This window comes from Notolepis coatsorum (assembly GCF_963971535.1).
Source record: "Notolepis coatsorum genome assembly, chromosome: 1".
Taxonomy (NCBI): Eukaryota; Metazoa; Chordata; class Actinopteri; order Aulopiformes; family Paralepididae; genus Notolepis; species Notolepis coatsorum.
In genome coordinates, this window is record NC_140165.1 from 229,783,435 (window position 1) to 229,798,480 (window position 15,046).

At 42.7% G+C, this 15,046-nt stretch overlaps 1 protein-coding gene across 1 annotated transcript in view; it reads right to left on the reverse strand.

The window, feature by feature from the left end:
- ano7 (anoctamin 7) overlaps positions 1-15,046 on the reverse strand; it is a 74,716-nt gene that overhangs the window by 46,472 nt on the left and 13,198 nt on the right. Inside the window, exons 5-10 of the mRNA XM_084320598.1 lie at positions 12,391-12,498; positions 7,584-7,720; positions 3,111-3,168; positions 2,631-2,741; positions 2,374-2,539; positions 1,861-1,951 (exon numbers count right to left, since the gene is read on the reverse strand). Of these exons, the coding sequence (XP_084176724.1) occupies positions 1,861-1,951; positions 2,374-2,539; positions 2,631-2,741; positions 3,111-3,168; positions 7,584-7,720; positions 12,391-12,498 (671 nt within the window). The remainder of the gene's footprint in view (positions 1-1,860; positions 1,952-2,373; positions 2,540-2,630; positions 2,742-3,110; positions 3,169-7,583; positions 7,721-12,390; positions 12,499-15,046) is intronic.

Below are 15,046 nucleotides of genomic sequence, written 5' to 3' on the forward strand. Positions count from 1 at the left end.
CACAGCATTACTCTGCTTCGCTTGTATTCTGTTCATACATCTGTCACTAGGGATATCCCCAACTAAGGATTTAGATAGTCGTCTTTGATTGGCCGAAATTTGCCGTAAATTTGTGGCATGCACTTATTATCTTGAGACGTTTTTACGGAAACCTTAAAACGAAACGAAAATGAAACAGATCAAAATCGTTTTAGTCTGGACAAGGCCTAAGAGGTTGGCAGTCGACTACGGCTCCTTTTGATCGATTAGTCGACTATTAGACTAATCGGGGTCAGCCCTATCTGTCACAGTGATATAAATGAGCTCATACGCTAACAACACCTTTTGTATCTTTCAATCCTACACTAGCGACACAGCAAAACAAAATAGATACATTAATTTTTTTTTTTTTAATCCACTTTTTCTCCCATTTTCTATATTTTTTCCCATCCCAATTTCGTATCATCCAATTCAACCCTCCCCTGTCACGAACGCTGTTTCTTGCCTCCCACAAGCCAGCTGCAATGTGGACTAAGTCATACATAGCACAAGTCCCCTCCGGTACTTGAGGTAACAGCAGTCGCATCTTTTCACCTGCGCAGCTCGATCTCTCAGTGGCGAGGAGTAACGCGTGGGAGGCTCACGCTGCCCCCGACACTTCCTGATTCTACTGCGCAGGCGCACCAACCGACCTGTAGGAGTCGCTGTCCACAACGCCCGATCCCCACCCATCAGTTTCCCACCCCCTAATACGGCCAATGTGTATTAGTATGAACGACCAGCTAAACTGAAAGCAATGTGGAGCGCTGGGCTCGAACAGGCGAGCCCAGCGTCTCTTCATTCGTGGCGAGCGCCTTGCCCACTACGCCACGTAGCCGCCCACAATAGATACATTAATTAATAGATTGACCAGTTTATAAAAATTATTTAAAATGTTAATTAGCAACGCCGAGCTTTCAAACCCTAGCATTTGTCTGTCCGAAACCCTTGTGCAACTGTGCAACCTACAGGTTTACTCATGCTGGTACATTAGTACACTAGTCTACTACATGTTTACTCACGCTGGTACATTAGTACACTAGTCTCCTACAGGTTTACTCACGCTGGTACATTAGTACACTAGTCTCCTACAGGTTTACTCACGCTGGTACATTAGTACACTAGTCTCCTACAGGTTTACTCACGCTGGTACATTAGTACACTAGTCTTCTACATGTTTACTCATGCTGGTACATTAGTACACTAGTCTACTACAGGTTTACTCATGCTGGTACATTAGTACACTAGTCTTCTACATGTTTACTCATGCTGGTACATTAGTACACTAGTCTCCTACATGTTTACTCATGCTGGTACATTAGTACACTAGTCTTCTACAGGTTTACTCATGCTGGTACATTAGTACACTAGTCTCCTACAGGTTTACTCACGCTGGTACATTAGTACACTAGTCTCCTACAGGTTTACTCACGCTGGTACATTAGTACACTAGTCTTCTACATGTTTACTCATGCTGGTACATTAGTACACTAGTCTACTACAGGTTTACTCATGCTGGTACATTAGTACACTAGTCTTCTACATGTTTACTCATGCTGGTACATTAGTACACTAGTCTCCTACATGTTTACTCATGCTGGTACATTAGTACACTAGTCTTCTACAGGTTTACTCATGCTGGTACATTAGTACACTAGTCTTCTACATGTTTACTCATGCTGGTACATTAGTACACTAGTCTCCTACAGGTTTACTCACGCTGGTACATTAGTACACTAGTCTTCTACAGGTTTACTCACGCTGGTACATTAGTACACTAGTGTCCTACAGGTTTACTCATGCTGGTACATTAGTACACTAGTCTTCTACAGGTTTACTCACGCTGGTACATCAGTAACCATCAACCAGGTCCCAAATATAAACACCAGAGTTCCCACTACAGAGGCCGGAAGCAACCAGCCTGTATAGAAACCTACAGGACAGAACAAGTACAGTCAAGATTGTGTGTCTGTGTATGTGTACGTGTATGGGTGCATGTGGATGTGTGTGTACATATACGTATGTGTGTGTGCATGTGCAGGGGTGTAAAGTACTTGAGTAATTGTACTTTATTACAATACTTAAGTACTGTTTTTGGGGATTTGTACTTTACTCAAGTATTATTAGTTTTGTACACTTGTACTTTTACTCAATTTCATTTCAGAGAAAAAAAAACACACTTTTTACTCCTTACATTTAAAATGCAGACCTGCAAAGTACGAATCTCGCAGGTCCAACAATTTTAATTAGTATATTTGTTTCTCTGGCCATTATTAATCCTGCGGCCACACTTTATTTAAAAACAGCCAATCAAATCCCCATCAATGCAAAATTAACCTGCTACTGCTAGATTACCTAGCCAGGCAAAGTAGAGCGCTATCTTCTCCCCGTAGTACTCTCTGATGTGGTCCAATGGTTGGTACTTTCTCCAACAGGCCCAGCGGCCCCAATACTGATACAGGATCTGTCTCAGACTGAGGGACTGGGGGTCCACTGGGGTCCCTGGGTGCTCAAAGGGGCCCTAGATAGATAGATAGAGATAGAGATAGAGATAGAGATAGATAATGCTGGCTGGCTGGATGTCTGTCTGAACATCAGATGAAGACACTGACCTCATGCAGGGGGTACGCAGCAGAGAAGGCATTTTCATTCAGTAGTCTGCCTATCCCCACCTCTCCCTTCTTCTCAGTTCCATACGGCGTTCTTGATAATATCTCATACAGCTGAGGGGATGGAGGACATAGTATCAGAAAAAGGACAAGTGTCAAGGGAATAGGAACATACCCCTTTGGTGCCTTGATAGATGTTAAGAGGATTATAGGCGACATGTGCTAAAATCTCATATGGCTACACAGTACAAGACAGTCTTTTCAAATACAGGACAATGTTAAACACAGTTACAGGACACTTTTTGACATGCGATTTTGACATGTGGGCCCTATTGCATTGATTTAGTTAGGGAGGATAGCAGACATTTTGAATTTTAGTTAAGGGTATTATGGTAGGAAAATACTAAGCGAGACAATAATAAAAAAGCTAAATAAAATCTAAAGTGCAGAGGTGAACAGGGGAGCCCCTGTCTGCTGCCTCACCACTTGATGACGCTGGGTGGTATTGAAGAAACTGTCTTCATCTTCACTGCCCAGAAACCTGTGGACAGGTTATGAAGCTTTGTAAATAATACAGACACCTCAAGGGAAAAATGTAATTCAAAATATTATCTTTGTGGCATTTCTGTTTATTTAGATCACATAGGAACAGTCCAGCAACACATACTGTACAAATAGAGGGCTGTGTAAATAAACCCAGGAGAGAGAGAGCCTACAGTAAGTAAATCACTCCATCAATATATTTACCCATACTTTTCATTGTATGTTTCCCTCAGTTAAAGGTACACTCCAACATTTTGTGAAATACACTTACAGTATTTGCCATCTTCTCCATAGTCAGACGAGAAGGTTGATTTAAATTGAATCTCTGTGCGTACAGTATAGAGAGAGGTCCAGGTGCATGCTTGTCTAGTTTAGCAAAAGGGCTGGAAGCAGTTAGCCTAGCTCTGTCAAAAGTGAAGAGAGGGCGGCTAGGTGGTGCAGTGGGCAAGGCACTCACCACCAATGCTGGAGACGCTGGGTTCGAGCCCAGCTCTCCACATTGTTTTCAGTTTGGCTGGTCGTCCGTACTAATACAATTGGCAGTATTAGGGGGAGGGAAAACTGAGGGGTGGGGATCGGACGTTGTGGACAGCGACTCCTACAGGTCGGTTGGTGCGCCTGCGCAGTAGAATCAAGAAGCGATGGGGGCGGCGCTCCTCCAAAGCGCAGACCCCTGACGCTGAAAGATCGCGCTGCGCTGGTGAAAAGATGTGACTGCTGCTACCTCGAGTATCGGAGGGGACTCGTGCTATGTATGGCTTCGTCCACATTGCAGCCGGCTTGTGGGAGGCAAGAAACAGCGTTCGAGACAGGGGAGGGTTGAATTGGACGATACGAAATTGGGATGGGAGAAAAATAGAAAATGGGAGAAAAAGTGGATACAAAAAAAAGTGAAGAAGAGATGCACTCTGAACTCTCTCTTTAACTCTTTCAGTGCCCACCACGACATAACACGTGTTATCAGCCCGCCCCCTGAATGCCCACCATGACAATTAGCGTGTTATTTTTTTATTAGCGATCTGAATTTATATTTCATCAACCGAGTCTCTCGTTGGTAAATCAGCACCATCAGGAGCTTAGATGTGAAAAAAGCGCCCCCTATCGTCTCCCAGATGGTAATGCACCCTTTTGGAATGGACTCAATGAAAATGGATGAGAAAAGAAAAATCCGGAATCCACATTTTACTTGTCAGGCATGTAACCGGAGATGATCCCAGTCATTGCCCACCCTCACAACAGCGTGGATTATGCGTTTCCACTACCCAGCGTCAATAAAAGCGATTGCTTTTTGGAATGGCGATCAGGAATTGAAATGATCTTTTTGAAGAACATCTGATCTGAGGTAAGGAATCTATTTTACAAGTCTTGGGATAATCAGAGTTGTATTCGCTGAGCTCTCAGCGTTCGCCCTATGTGTGTGTGTGTGTGTGTGTGTGTGTGTGTGTGTGTGTGTGTGTGGCCGATGGCTTTGAGGAAATCAGAGAATCGATTTTTCAGATCGCCTATATAGCGTGCATACGTACACATATACTATCGATAATCTAGCGTTTATTTGAAAACGATTCATAAATAGGCCGAAAAATTACAACGTTTTGTGTATTCTAGAATATTCCAGTACAGGGCGTTTATTATGGAATCTTTTTATTTTCCTTGAAAACGAGGGCTTTTCAAAATGCTATAAAACGAAAATGAACCGGTAAAAAAACAATCCGCTTCGACAATGTTGACTGGAAAACGAGTCATTGATAAGCGACGTGCAGATTAGACACATACAGTAGCCATAATTTAAAACATAGATTAGGCGTTATTAACGCTAACATTGAAGTGGATGATGGGCATTCAAGCACTAAATCGTGCGCCCCCTGCTGGCACTGAAAGTGTAAATTGATATCAATCTTCTTGTCTTCATGAGGAAGATGGCAAATAAGTCTCACAGGTTGACCATATATTTCCTATATTTTTTTCTAAGACTGTGTGAATGGCCATTTTGTGCCCAGGCCCGTCTGAAAACAGTGACATTGACTGTGATTTCTAATGAGAGGCAACCTTGACAATACGGTTCCCCTACCCTAGACAGCCAGTGTTCAGTGTATTGTTTTGCATGTTGTACCAGAAGTCACAGGCCACTGAGTGTGTTTACTAGCGTTAGCATAGCCCACTCAGGCTTTCTGTTAGCCGTGTATCAAGAGTGGCCTTGTTTGGGTGTGACAAACTCATAGCCAAGCTCAGGGACCTGGGCTTGAACTATGACCTCTGCCAGTGGGTCTTGGACTTCCTGATGGGCAGACCCCAGATGGTGAGAGCAGGCAACTGCACCTCCTCATCCATCACTCTCAACATAGGGGCCCCCCAGGGCTGTGTTCTGAGTCCCCTCCTCTACTCCCTGTACACACATGACTGTGTGGCACAGCGGGAAAAAACAACACAATCATCAAATTAGCTGACGACACAGTAGTGGTGGGCCTGATCTCTGCAAACGATGAGAGGGCCTACCTGGAAGAGGTAAAGGTTCTAGCGGGATGGTGTCAAGAGAACAGCCTCTCCCTGAACGTCAGCAAAACAAAGGAGATGATTGTGGACTTTAGGAGGTTGGGGGTCAGGGACTACAGCCCCCTCAGCATCGACGGGGCACCGGTTGAGAGAGTGAACAGTTTTAAGTACCTCGGAGTCCACATATCCGAGGACTTGACATGGACTGCACACATTGACAGTGTTATCAAGAAGGCACGACAACGCCTCTACTTCCTTAGGCGCCTAAGGAAGTTCAAAGTGAGTCAGAAGATCCTCAAGAACTTCTACTCATGCACAATAGAGAGCATCCTGACTGGCAATATCACCTCCTGGTTTGGGAATAGCACTGCACAAGACCGTAGCAGACTACAGAGAGTGGTCTGTTCAGCCAAACGCACAATTGGAGGGGGGCTTCCCACTCTCCAAGACATTTACAACAAGCGCTGTATGGGTAAGGCCAAGAGAATAATCAAAGACCCCAGCCACCCAAACAACTGCCTCTTTGAACTGCTGCGGTCAAGCAAGCAATACCGGAGTCTCATGGCAAGCACAGAGAGACTCAGAAGGAGCTTCTATCCCGAGGCCATCAGGATGCTCAATGAACAATGACAGACCATCAAATACACCCACAGCACACACATCCACACGCACACACTCACTTTAAAAACAACACACTGCAGCACCCACTTTACCCACTTGACACTAACACACACTTTATATTTATTGGCATCATTGCACCTCACCACCACAAGGTGGCACCACAAGCTAAGCTATACCTCACCATTCTACACTGTACTGTATAGTAGCTGACTGTATAGACTGTACAGAAGTATAGACAGTACATATACTGTATATATGTATATTGAAATTTTTTGTTTTGTTTACACTTGTTTACGTACTTGACTTTCTATTTTATACTTATATTATACTATTTTACACAATCTTGTTATTTTATCTAGCACACTCTCAGGAGCAAAACAGAAAGAAGCATTTCATGCAAAAGTATTCTGTATTTCTGTATGACAACTAATAAAGAAACTTGAACTTGAAACTTGAACTTGAAACTTGAACTTGACAGTAGGTATAGCATTTCTTGTGTGTTTCCGTCATGTGCGAAGGGCTTGTATAAGAGCGACACCATCATAATATTGCCTAATAGTCGATTTCAATCAACCGGTGACATAAGTGTATTTCCAAAAATGTTGGGAGGGTTCCTTTAAATGTATCATGACTTCTAATCTAGCTACAGAAACATTTCTCCTTATATTTCCACTTAAATCTCAAGTGTGTACTGGCAAATGGTAAATGGTGCATTTATATAGCGCTTTTATCCAAATCGCTTTACAATTTGTTCCTCACATTTTACCCATACTGCTAAGGGGATGTGGGTATAACCTAGCATCCATGTACATATCTCTGGTGCATTTCTTTTCCACCACCTATCAAAGAAATGCATGTTCTTTTCCTTTCCAGTTTACCAGTAATTTTGTCCTTGATACTACATTTGGGGTTAATGGTAAAATTGTGTTTCACCAAAGGATTTTATGTTTTCTTAAGTTAAAATTTTTTTTTAAGTAAATTACACTAAATTAACGGCTGTTGCAGAGAATGCACTGATGCTGGTGACCTGATCTGCAATGCTAAGCTAGTTTAGGCTAACAATAGTAATTTTTTTTCTTTTAAGTGCTTCTTAGAATTCTAAATTCTTCTGCTTTGTTCATAGGCTGCATACGATAGGAGTGATCTATTAATAGCCTGTTCATTTTCCTATAGCTGCAGCAAAGACTGGAGACTCTGAAGAAGCCAGAACATACGTCATCCGTGAGAGATCTGTTATAATGGCAGTTAGGCTGATAGCTGTGTGTACACACAAGGTTTTGCATATCACAAGGATTTAAATACCTCTCCAGCTTGTTGGTTCTGAACTGGCAGGTGTAGAAGACATCTGGCTGGTTGGGAACATCTTGGGCCATCATGTTTGAAATGGACAGTTTCCTCAGAGCCTCCTCTGACCAGTTCTGGTTTGTTGCAGTTGCTACCTGGATCAACAAAAACATTAGAAATGTGTAATAATTAGGGATGTTCGATATTGGCTTTTTTACCAATATCCGATATACCGATATTGTCCAACTCTTAATTTCCGATACCGATATCAACCGATACCGATATATGCGGGGTTCCCCCCCCCCAAAAAAACACAACAGTATGCATACTTTTCACAATAAATAAAAAAAATCATTTGTTCTTACTTGCTAGCCTGGGTAAATAAAGGTTAGATAAATGTAAAAAAAAATATATATATATATATATATATTTCTTTTTTAAACCAATACCGATCATTTCCGATATTACATTTTAATGCCAATATCGGCCGATAATATCGGTAGGCCGATAATATCGGACATCCCTAGTAATAATGTAGATTGAGAAATATTTACTTATAAAAAAATACTTTTACTTTACGTACATAACTAGATTTGATAGCGAATACTTGCCATATTTTGAACGCTTTTTTTTACTGAATGTGAATTTCTACTTTTAAGGTGCTGTAGAATAGATAACATTTAGCCACTAGATGTCGCACTAGAGCACCAGCATGTCGTTTATCCAATCAGGTGCATTCAAAGTGGGGAAATGGGAAGTAGGGAGGGGATACATGCACGCAACATGTAAACAACAATATTCATTTTGGCCAACTTTTCTTAAATGATAAATTCATTAATCAATATTTTTTGGGGAGAAAAGCAACACTTTTATTCCACACTTTTCTAAAAGCTCTGTGGATGTCCCAACCTGAGCATGACATAAGAGCAAAATAGCCACTGTGTGATTATGGTCAATGACCGGCAATGTCACTAACTCACTGACTCACTCATTCGGTCACTCATTCAGTCACTGAGTCAGTCATTCCCTCACACTCTGCCCCCTAGTGGCGTCCTACAAGCATTAACATCAATCACACTTCCACAGAAGACCACGTATGAAAGCTCCTGGTAGGAAAACATTACATTAGGTTGAAGACCATTACATTTTACTGGCATTCTGGGCCGTGTTTATAGGTTAGATCAATATATCTAGGTTATTGACGTTCTGGCCCCGTGTTTATAGGTTAGGTCAGTATCTAGGTTATTGACATTCTGGGCTGAAGAAGAAGAAGTCTTTTTGTCATCAGATTAACACACACACATGTGATGGGCGACCCACAGGAACACACACATGCACTGACTCGCACTCGCTGAGGAGATGTTCTCTGCACTTCCCATCCCATCGTCCTTCCCCCCAAGGGCAACCGGGAGCAGACAAGGGCTGCAGCGTGCGCCGCGCCCGGAGACCAATCCAAGTGCTGCTGTCCGTCTTCGTCAGGGACGCGACATCGTTAGCGATCTGTTGTGCATGTTTTTCCATTGGGTTTATCTTATCGGGAGGGGAAACCCTTGCGAGCACGGGGAGAACATGCAAACTCCACACAGAAAGGCCCGGGAGATACCCCACCATGGGTACCTGGCAACACTGCAACCAGGTCCCCAAGCAGGAATCGAACCCAGGACCTTCTAGCTGTGAGGCGACAGTGTTAACCACTACACCACCGTGCCGCGTGTTTATAGGTTAGGTCAGTATCTTTGTTAGTGACATTCTGGGCCGTGTTTATGCGTTAGGTCAGTATCTAGGTTAGGGACATTTTGGGCTGTGTTTATAGGTTAGGTCAGTATCTTTGTTAGTGACATTCTGGGCCGTGTTTATGCGTTAGGTCAGTATCTAGGTTAGTGACATGCTGGGCAGTGTTTATAGGTTAGGTCAGTATCTAGGTTAGTGACATGCTGGGCCGTGTTTATAGGTTAGGTCAGTATCTAGGTTACCGACATGTTGGGCTGTGTTTATAGGTTAGGTCAGTATCTTGGTTAGTGCCATTCTGGGCTGTGTTTATAGGTTAGGTCAGTATCTAGGTTACTGACATTCTTGGCTGTGTTTATAGGTTAGGTCAGTATCTAGGTTACTGACACATTGGGCTGTGTTTATAGGTTAGGTCAGTATCTTTGTTAGTGACATTCTGGGCCGTGTTTATGCGTTAGGTCAGTATCTAGGTTAGTGACATGCTGGGCCGTGTTTATAGGTTAGGTCAGTATCTAGGTTACCGACATGATGGGCTGTGTTTATAGGGTAGGTCAGTATCTTGGTTAGTGCCATTCTGGGCTGTGTTTATAGGTTTGGTCAGTATCTAGGTTACTGACACGTTGGGCTGTGTTTATAGGTTAGGTCAGTATCTAGGTTACTGACATTCTTGGCTGTGTTTATAGGTTAGGTCAGTATCTTGGTAACTGACATTCTGGGCTGTGTTTATAGGTTAGGTCAGTATCTTGGTAACTGATATTCTGGGCTGTGTTTATGTTTATAGCTAAGTTGCTGTTTAATTTGCTGACATTGTGAACCATGTAGCCTATTGCCTATTTGGTGATTTGCAGGAGAGGGAGAGAAAGGACTCAACCTCTCGCTCACTGCCTCCTGTAGATGCGCAGTGTTACTGTTAATGTTAATGTTCATGTGTCAAACATCATCATTGTTTACAAACAGTAAAAGGGTCTGGTAGCATAAGTGAAATGGCTCTGATGTTTTACATTTGTGTTGTTCACATTTCATGCCTTTTATGGATTCCGTGGCACTGGTCACGCCCGACCAGGAGAGCTTGTACGGGCAATTCCACTGTGTTTCATGCATGGCTTTTAGGAGGGGTTTCTCTTGTTCAGCAAAGCTCCATGATTCAGATGGCTAAAGAAGCACCATTTGGGACCCCCACTGACACCCCCCACTGGGTTACATTAACACACCCCTACTGGACTATATATACAATCAAAACATACTTGTTCATACTTTTTGCACATCACTGTCCAATTGCACAGCCCTGCTAAATATCCCATCCCACTGTATTGTTGTTTTAATTCCAATTAGTATATACTGTACATGACCACATCTTGCACAGTTGTACAGCCTGGGCCTATTTACATTTTTACTTTATAATTATACTATATTCTATTGTGGTTCTATTTCATTTAGTTTATATCCCATTTTATTTTAGTCCACCTTTTTATTTTACAGTTGTACAGCCCTGGCGTATTTTCATTTCATAATTATATTATATTCTATTGTGCCCCATATTTAAATTTCGTTTATATTCCATTTTATTTTATTCAACCTTTTAATTTTATTATCTGTCCGTAATTGTTTGTCCATTAATGTCGCACTGAAAACTACCAAATCAAATTCCTTGTATGTGAAGACTACTGCTTGACCTGACTCCTAGAACCCACCTCACCCCTGCCCACTTTGACAACCTAGGATGGCTTAGAATAGACGACAGAGTACAGCAACTTGCAATGGGCCTGGCCTACAAGATTCACTACACGACCAAGGTACCCATGTACATGTCAAAATACTTCCCAAATGTCAGTGAATACCACGATCACAACACCAGAGGGAGCTCCACAAATCATGTTAAACCCAGATTCGGCTCAAACAAGGGACTAAACACGTTTCGCAATTATGCCACATCAATGTGGAACGCCCTACCCAAAGCTGTAAAGGAATGTGAATCACTACCTACTTTCAAAAACACTCTCAAAAAACACCTACGGGAGACTGCAATTCGAAACTGGCCCCTACAAATGTCCTAACCTGGTTGTACAGTAAATGACCAAGTATGGCTTTGTCAGTATTCCAATGTACAGAGTACAATGTGTGTGTGTCCCCTACCCAACCCCCCCCCCCCCCCCCCCAATGTACAGCCCCCACCCACCCACCCACCCACTCAACCCCACCCAACCTCCTCCAATGTACAGTTTCTACGTCAAATGTATATACACTCTTTCTGGACACTTTTGTATCACAAACAGTACTGTATTTGCAAATCTGATATGTCATGAATGTATAGATGTAGCAGTACTGTCTATCTGTATGTCATGTATGTCATATATGTTATGATGAATTGAAAATGGGGGACCCTGATGTAAACAAGACGAAAGTCTTTCTCTGGTCTGCATCCCCTTAACAATTGTATGTATTGAGCTGTACTGTACTGTACCCATTCTGCAATCTGTTAATAAACTTTTCAATCAATCAATCAATCACTACTTGGCAATAAAGACCTTTCTGATTCTGATTTCTTTCATGAAAAGGTTACATAGTGCAGGTTTGAAGGAAACGGTCTGACCTACAGGATGTTGCAAGTGGATATAACACAACAATCTCAGTCACAGTTCTACTCTCCTTCCATGCTGTTTTGCAACGGCACCTCCCTCAAGTCTAGCGCTGCCGAATATGATTATGATGTATCTAAGAAATTCAAACAATCCATAATGTTTTTATCCCTTTATTTCTAAACGCTTGTGCATTCTACCTGACCCTTTGTCAACACTGGTACAGTCTGGGCTTAATGTAGTTTGAAAAAAAAGGTCTAAAGCAGTGCAATAGTGATAAATGAATGATTAGTTACTGATAATTAATCTTTAACGAATGAAAGTCATATAACTGACATGTTGGTGTGTGTGTGTGTGTGTGTGTGTGTGTGTGTGTGTGTGTGTGTGTGTGTGTGTGTGTGTGTGTGTGTGTGTGTGTGTGTGTGTGTGTGTGTGTGTGTGTGTGTGTGTGTGTGTGTGTGTGTGTGTGTGTGTGTGTGTGTGTGTGTGTGTGTGTGTGTGTGTGTGTACTGTGTACTGACCTCTAGAGGGGCTCTCAGGCTAATCTCCTCAGCATAGTAACACAGTACACTCCATGGAGCACTGAGGAGCACATAGGTGATCTTCTTCTTACCCCGATGCACCTCTTTCTGACAGACAGAGACAGACAGACAGACAGACAGACAGACAGACAGACAGACAGACAGACAGACAGACAGACAGACAGACAGACAGACAGACAGACAGACAGAGAAACAATATACATGGTAAGAAATTATAAATGTTTTAGTGGCTCAGAAGGTAGAGCAGTCGTCTAGTAATCAGAAGGTTACAAGGCTACAGTATAGAACACAGTAAGAACACAGAGACACAAGGCTACAGTATAGAACACAGTAAGAACACAGAGACACAAGGCTACAGTATAGAACACAGCAAGGACACAGAGACACAAGGCTACAGTATAGAACACAGCAAGGACACAGAGACACAAGGCTACAGTATAGAACACAGCAAGGACACAGAGACACAAGGCTACAGTATATCCAACCACCACAACAAGAACACAGACACAAGGTTACATCTTGTTTATCTTGTATTCAGACTTTTTCAGGATATTTAAACAAACCATTCTACCTGGCATGCAGTTTCGTTGGTATGTTCCTGGTGAAGGTAGTTGAAACTACGTGTTCAACTGGCCATGGAATACATTTTAAAACTCTACAAACTCTACAAACTATACCTTTTCACTATAAGAAAGCATTGGACTTTATTTTCTTTTTCTATTCAATTAATTTTTGGGCTTTCTGTATTTTTCATCCATCCCAATTTAGTCGTTATGCCAATTCCCTTCCTGGTTGTTGTGCACATTGCCCCACTGTCGGCCGGGGGAGAGTGTAGAGTTACCACATGCCTCCTCCGATACATGTGGAGTCGCCAGGCGCTTGTTTTCACCTGACAGCGAGGAGTTTCACTGGGGGAATCCCCTCTCTGCTGAACAGGTGCCCTGACCGACCAGTAGGAGTCACAGTTTACAACAACCAGGACACATACCCCACCGGCTTCCCACCCGCTAACACTGCCAATTGTGTTAGTAGGGACGACTGACCAAGCCGGAGGTACCGCTGACAGCAGGATTCGATCCCAGAGTCTCTGCGGTGATAGGCGAGTGCTTAGTCCACTGCACTACCCAGCCGCACCTGGACTTTATTTTCTGTTGGCTATGGAATAACCCCAAACCAAACAGATACTGATGCTACTCCCTCAACGCCATTATACTAATGGAACAATCAAAAGTTGTACATATTTTTCATATGGTCTCCTGAAGAATAGTTAGAAACAATATTGGAGTGATGCAGAAACAAGGCCTTAGTGCCGAGACAAGGCAGGGTGGCCTCGAGGTAGACAGGTTGAAATAGTAACCAAAGGGTTGCTGGCTCAAATCTCCCTGGTACTGACAGGAGGGTGTGTTACACTTGGGTTAGCAACTGGAGGTTGGCTGGTACTGGTATAACATTGATGGTGCCCACCATCCAACGCCCCCAAAACAACTGCTCCAGGGGTGCTGCACTACAGGTGACCCTGGGCGCTCTGGCCCCATTTGAAGAAATGCATAGCTGTGTGTGTGTATTTAACTAGGATGGATAAGCAGAAAGACACATTTAAATTGTCTTGTGTAAATTGACAATAAAGTAAATCTTCTTCTTCTTCAATTTCTTTATAGCATAATTAAAAGAACACGCCAACATTTTGGGAAATTATCTTACCGTCTTCTCCAGAGAGAGACAAGAAGATGGATACCAGTTTCCTCTCTGTGCGTTCAGTAGAAAGCTATCTGGCTGCATGTTAGCCTAGCTTAGCACAATGAATGGAAGCGGACATGACCGGATAGCCTTCGGACGGCGTTCTCTGATTGGCTAGCAGCCAGCGAAGACCCTCTCTGATTGGTTTAGCTCTGAAGGGCACTTCCGCCTTGTACATATATATTCTCTGCTTCGAAGTGGTTATGCTTTGGCCCTCTTACGAAGTGGATTATGCTTAGAGTTTATCTTTAGAGCAGGGCGATGGACCACCAGCCCTGATTCCAAACTCTAAGCATAACCCACTTCGAAAGAGGGCCAAAGCATAACCACTTCGAAGCAGAGAATATATATGTACAAGGCGGACATTTCTATCCCAGAGCCCTTCGGAGCTAAACCAATCAGAGAGGGTCTTCGCTGTACGCGGGCTAGCCAATCAGAGAGCGTCTTCACAAACTGCGGCTACGGAAAAAAAATCCCGCTGGAATGGCGATCAGGAATTGGAATAATCTTTTTGGAGAACATCTGATCTGAGGTAAGGAATCTATTTTACCAGTCTTAGGATAATCAGAACTTTTTTCACAGAGATATCAACGTGTGCCCTATGTGTGTGCGCGTGTGTGTGTGTGTGTGTGTGTGCTGATCAGGAAATGAGAGAATCGATTTTCAGCTCGCTTCTATAGCGTGCATAAGTACACATATACTATCGATAATCTAGCGTTTATTTGAAAACGATTCATAAATAGGCAGAAAAATGACAACGTTTTTTGTGTATTCCAGAATATTCCAGTAAAGGGTGATTATCACAGAATCTTTATATTTTCCTCAAACTTAAAAAAAACTAGCGTTTTTCAAAATGGTATAAAACGGAAATGAACCGATTAAAAAACAATCCGTTTCG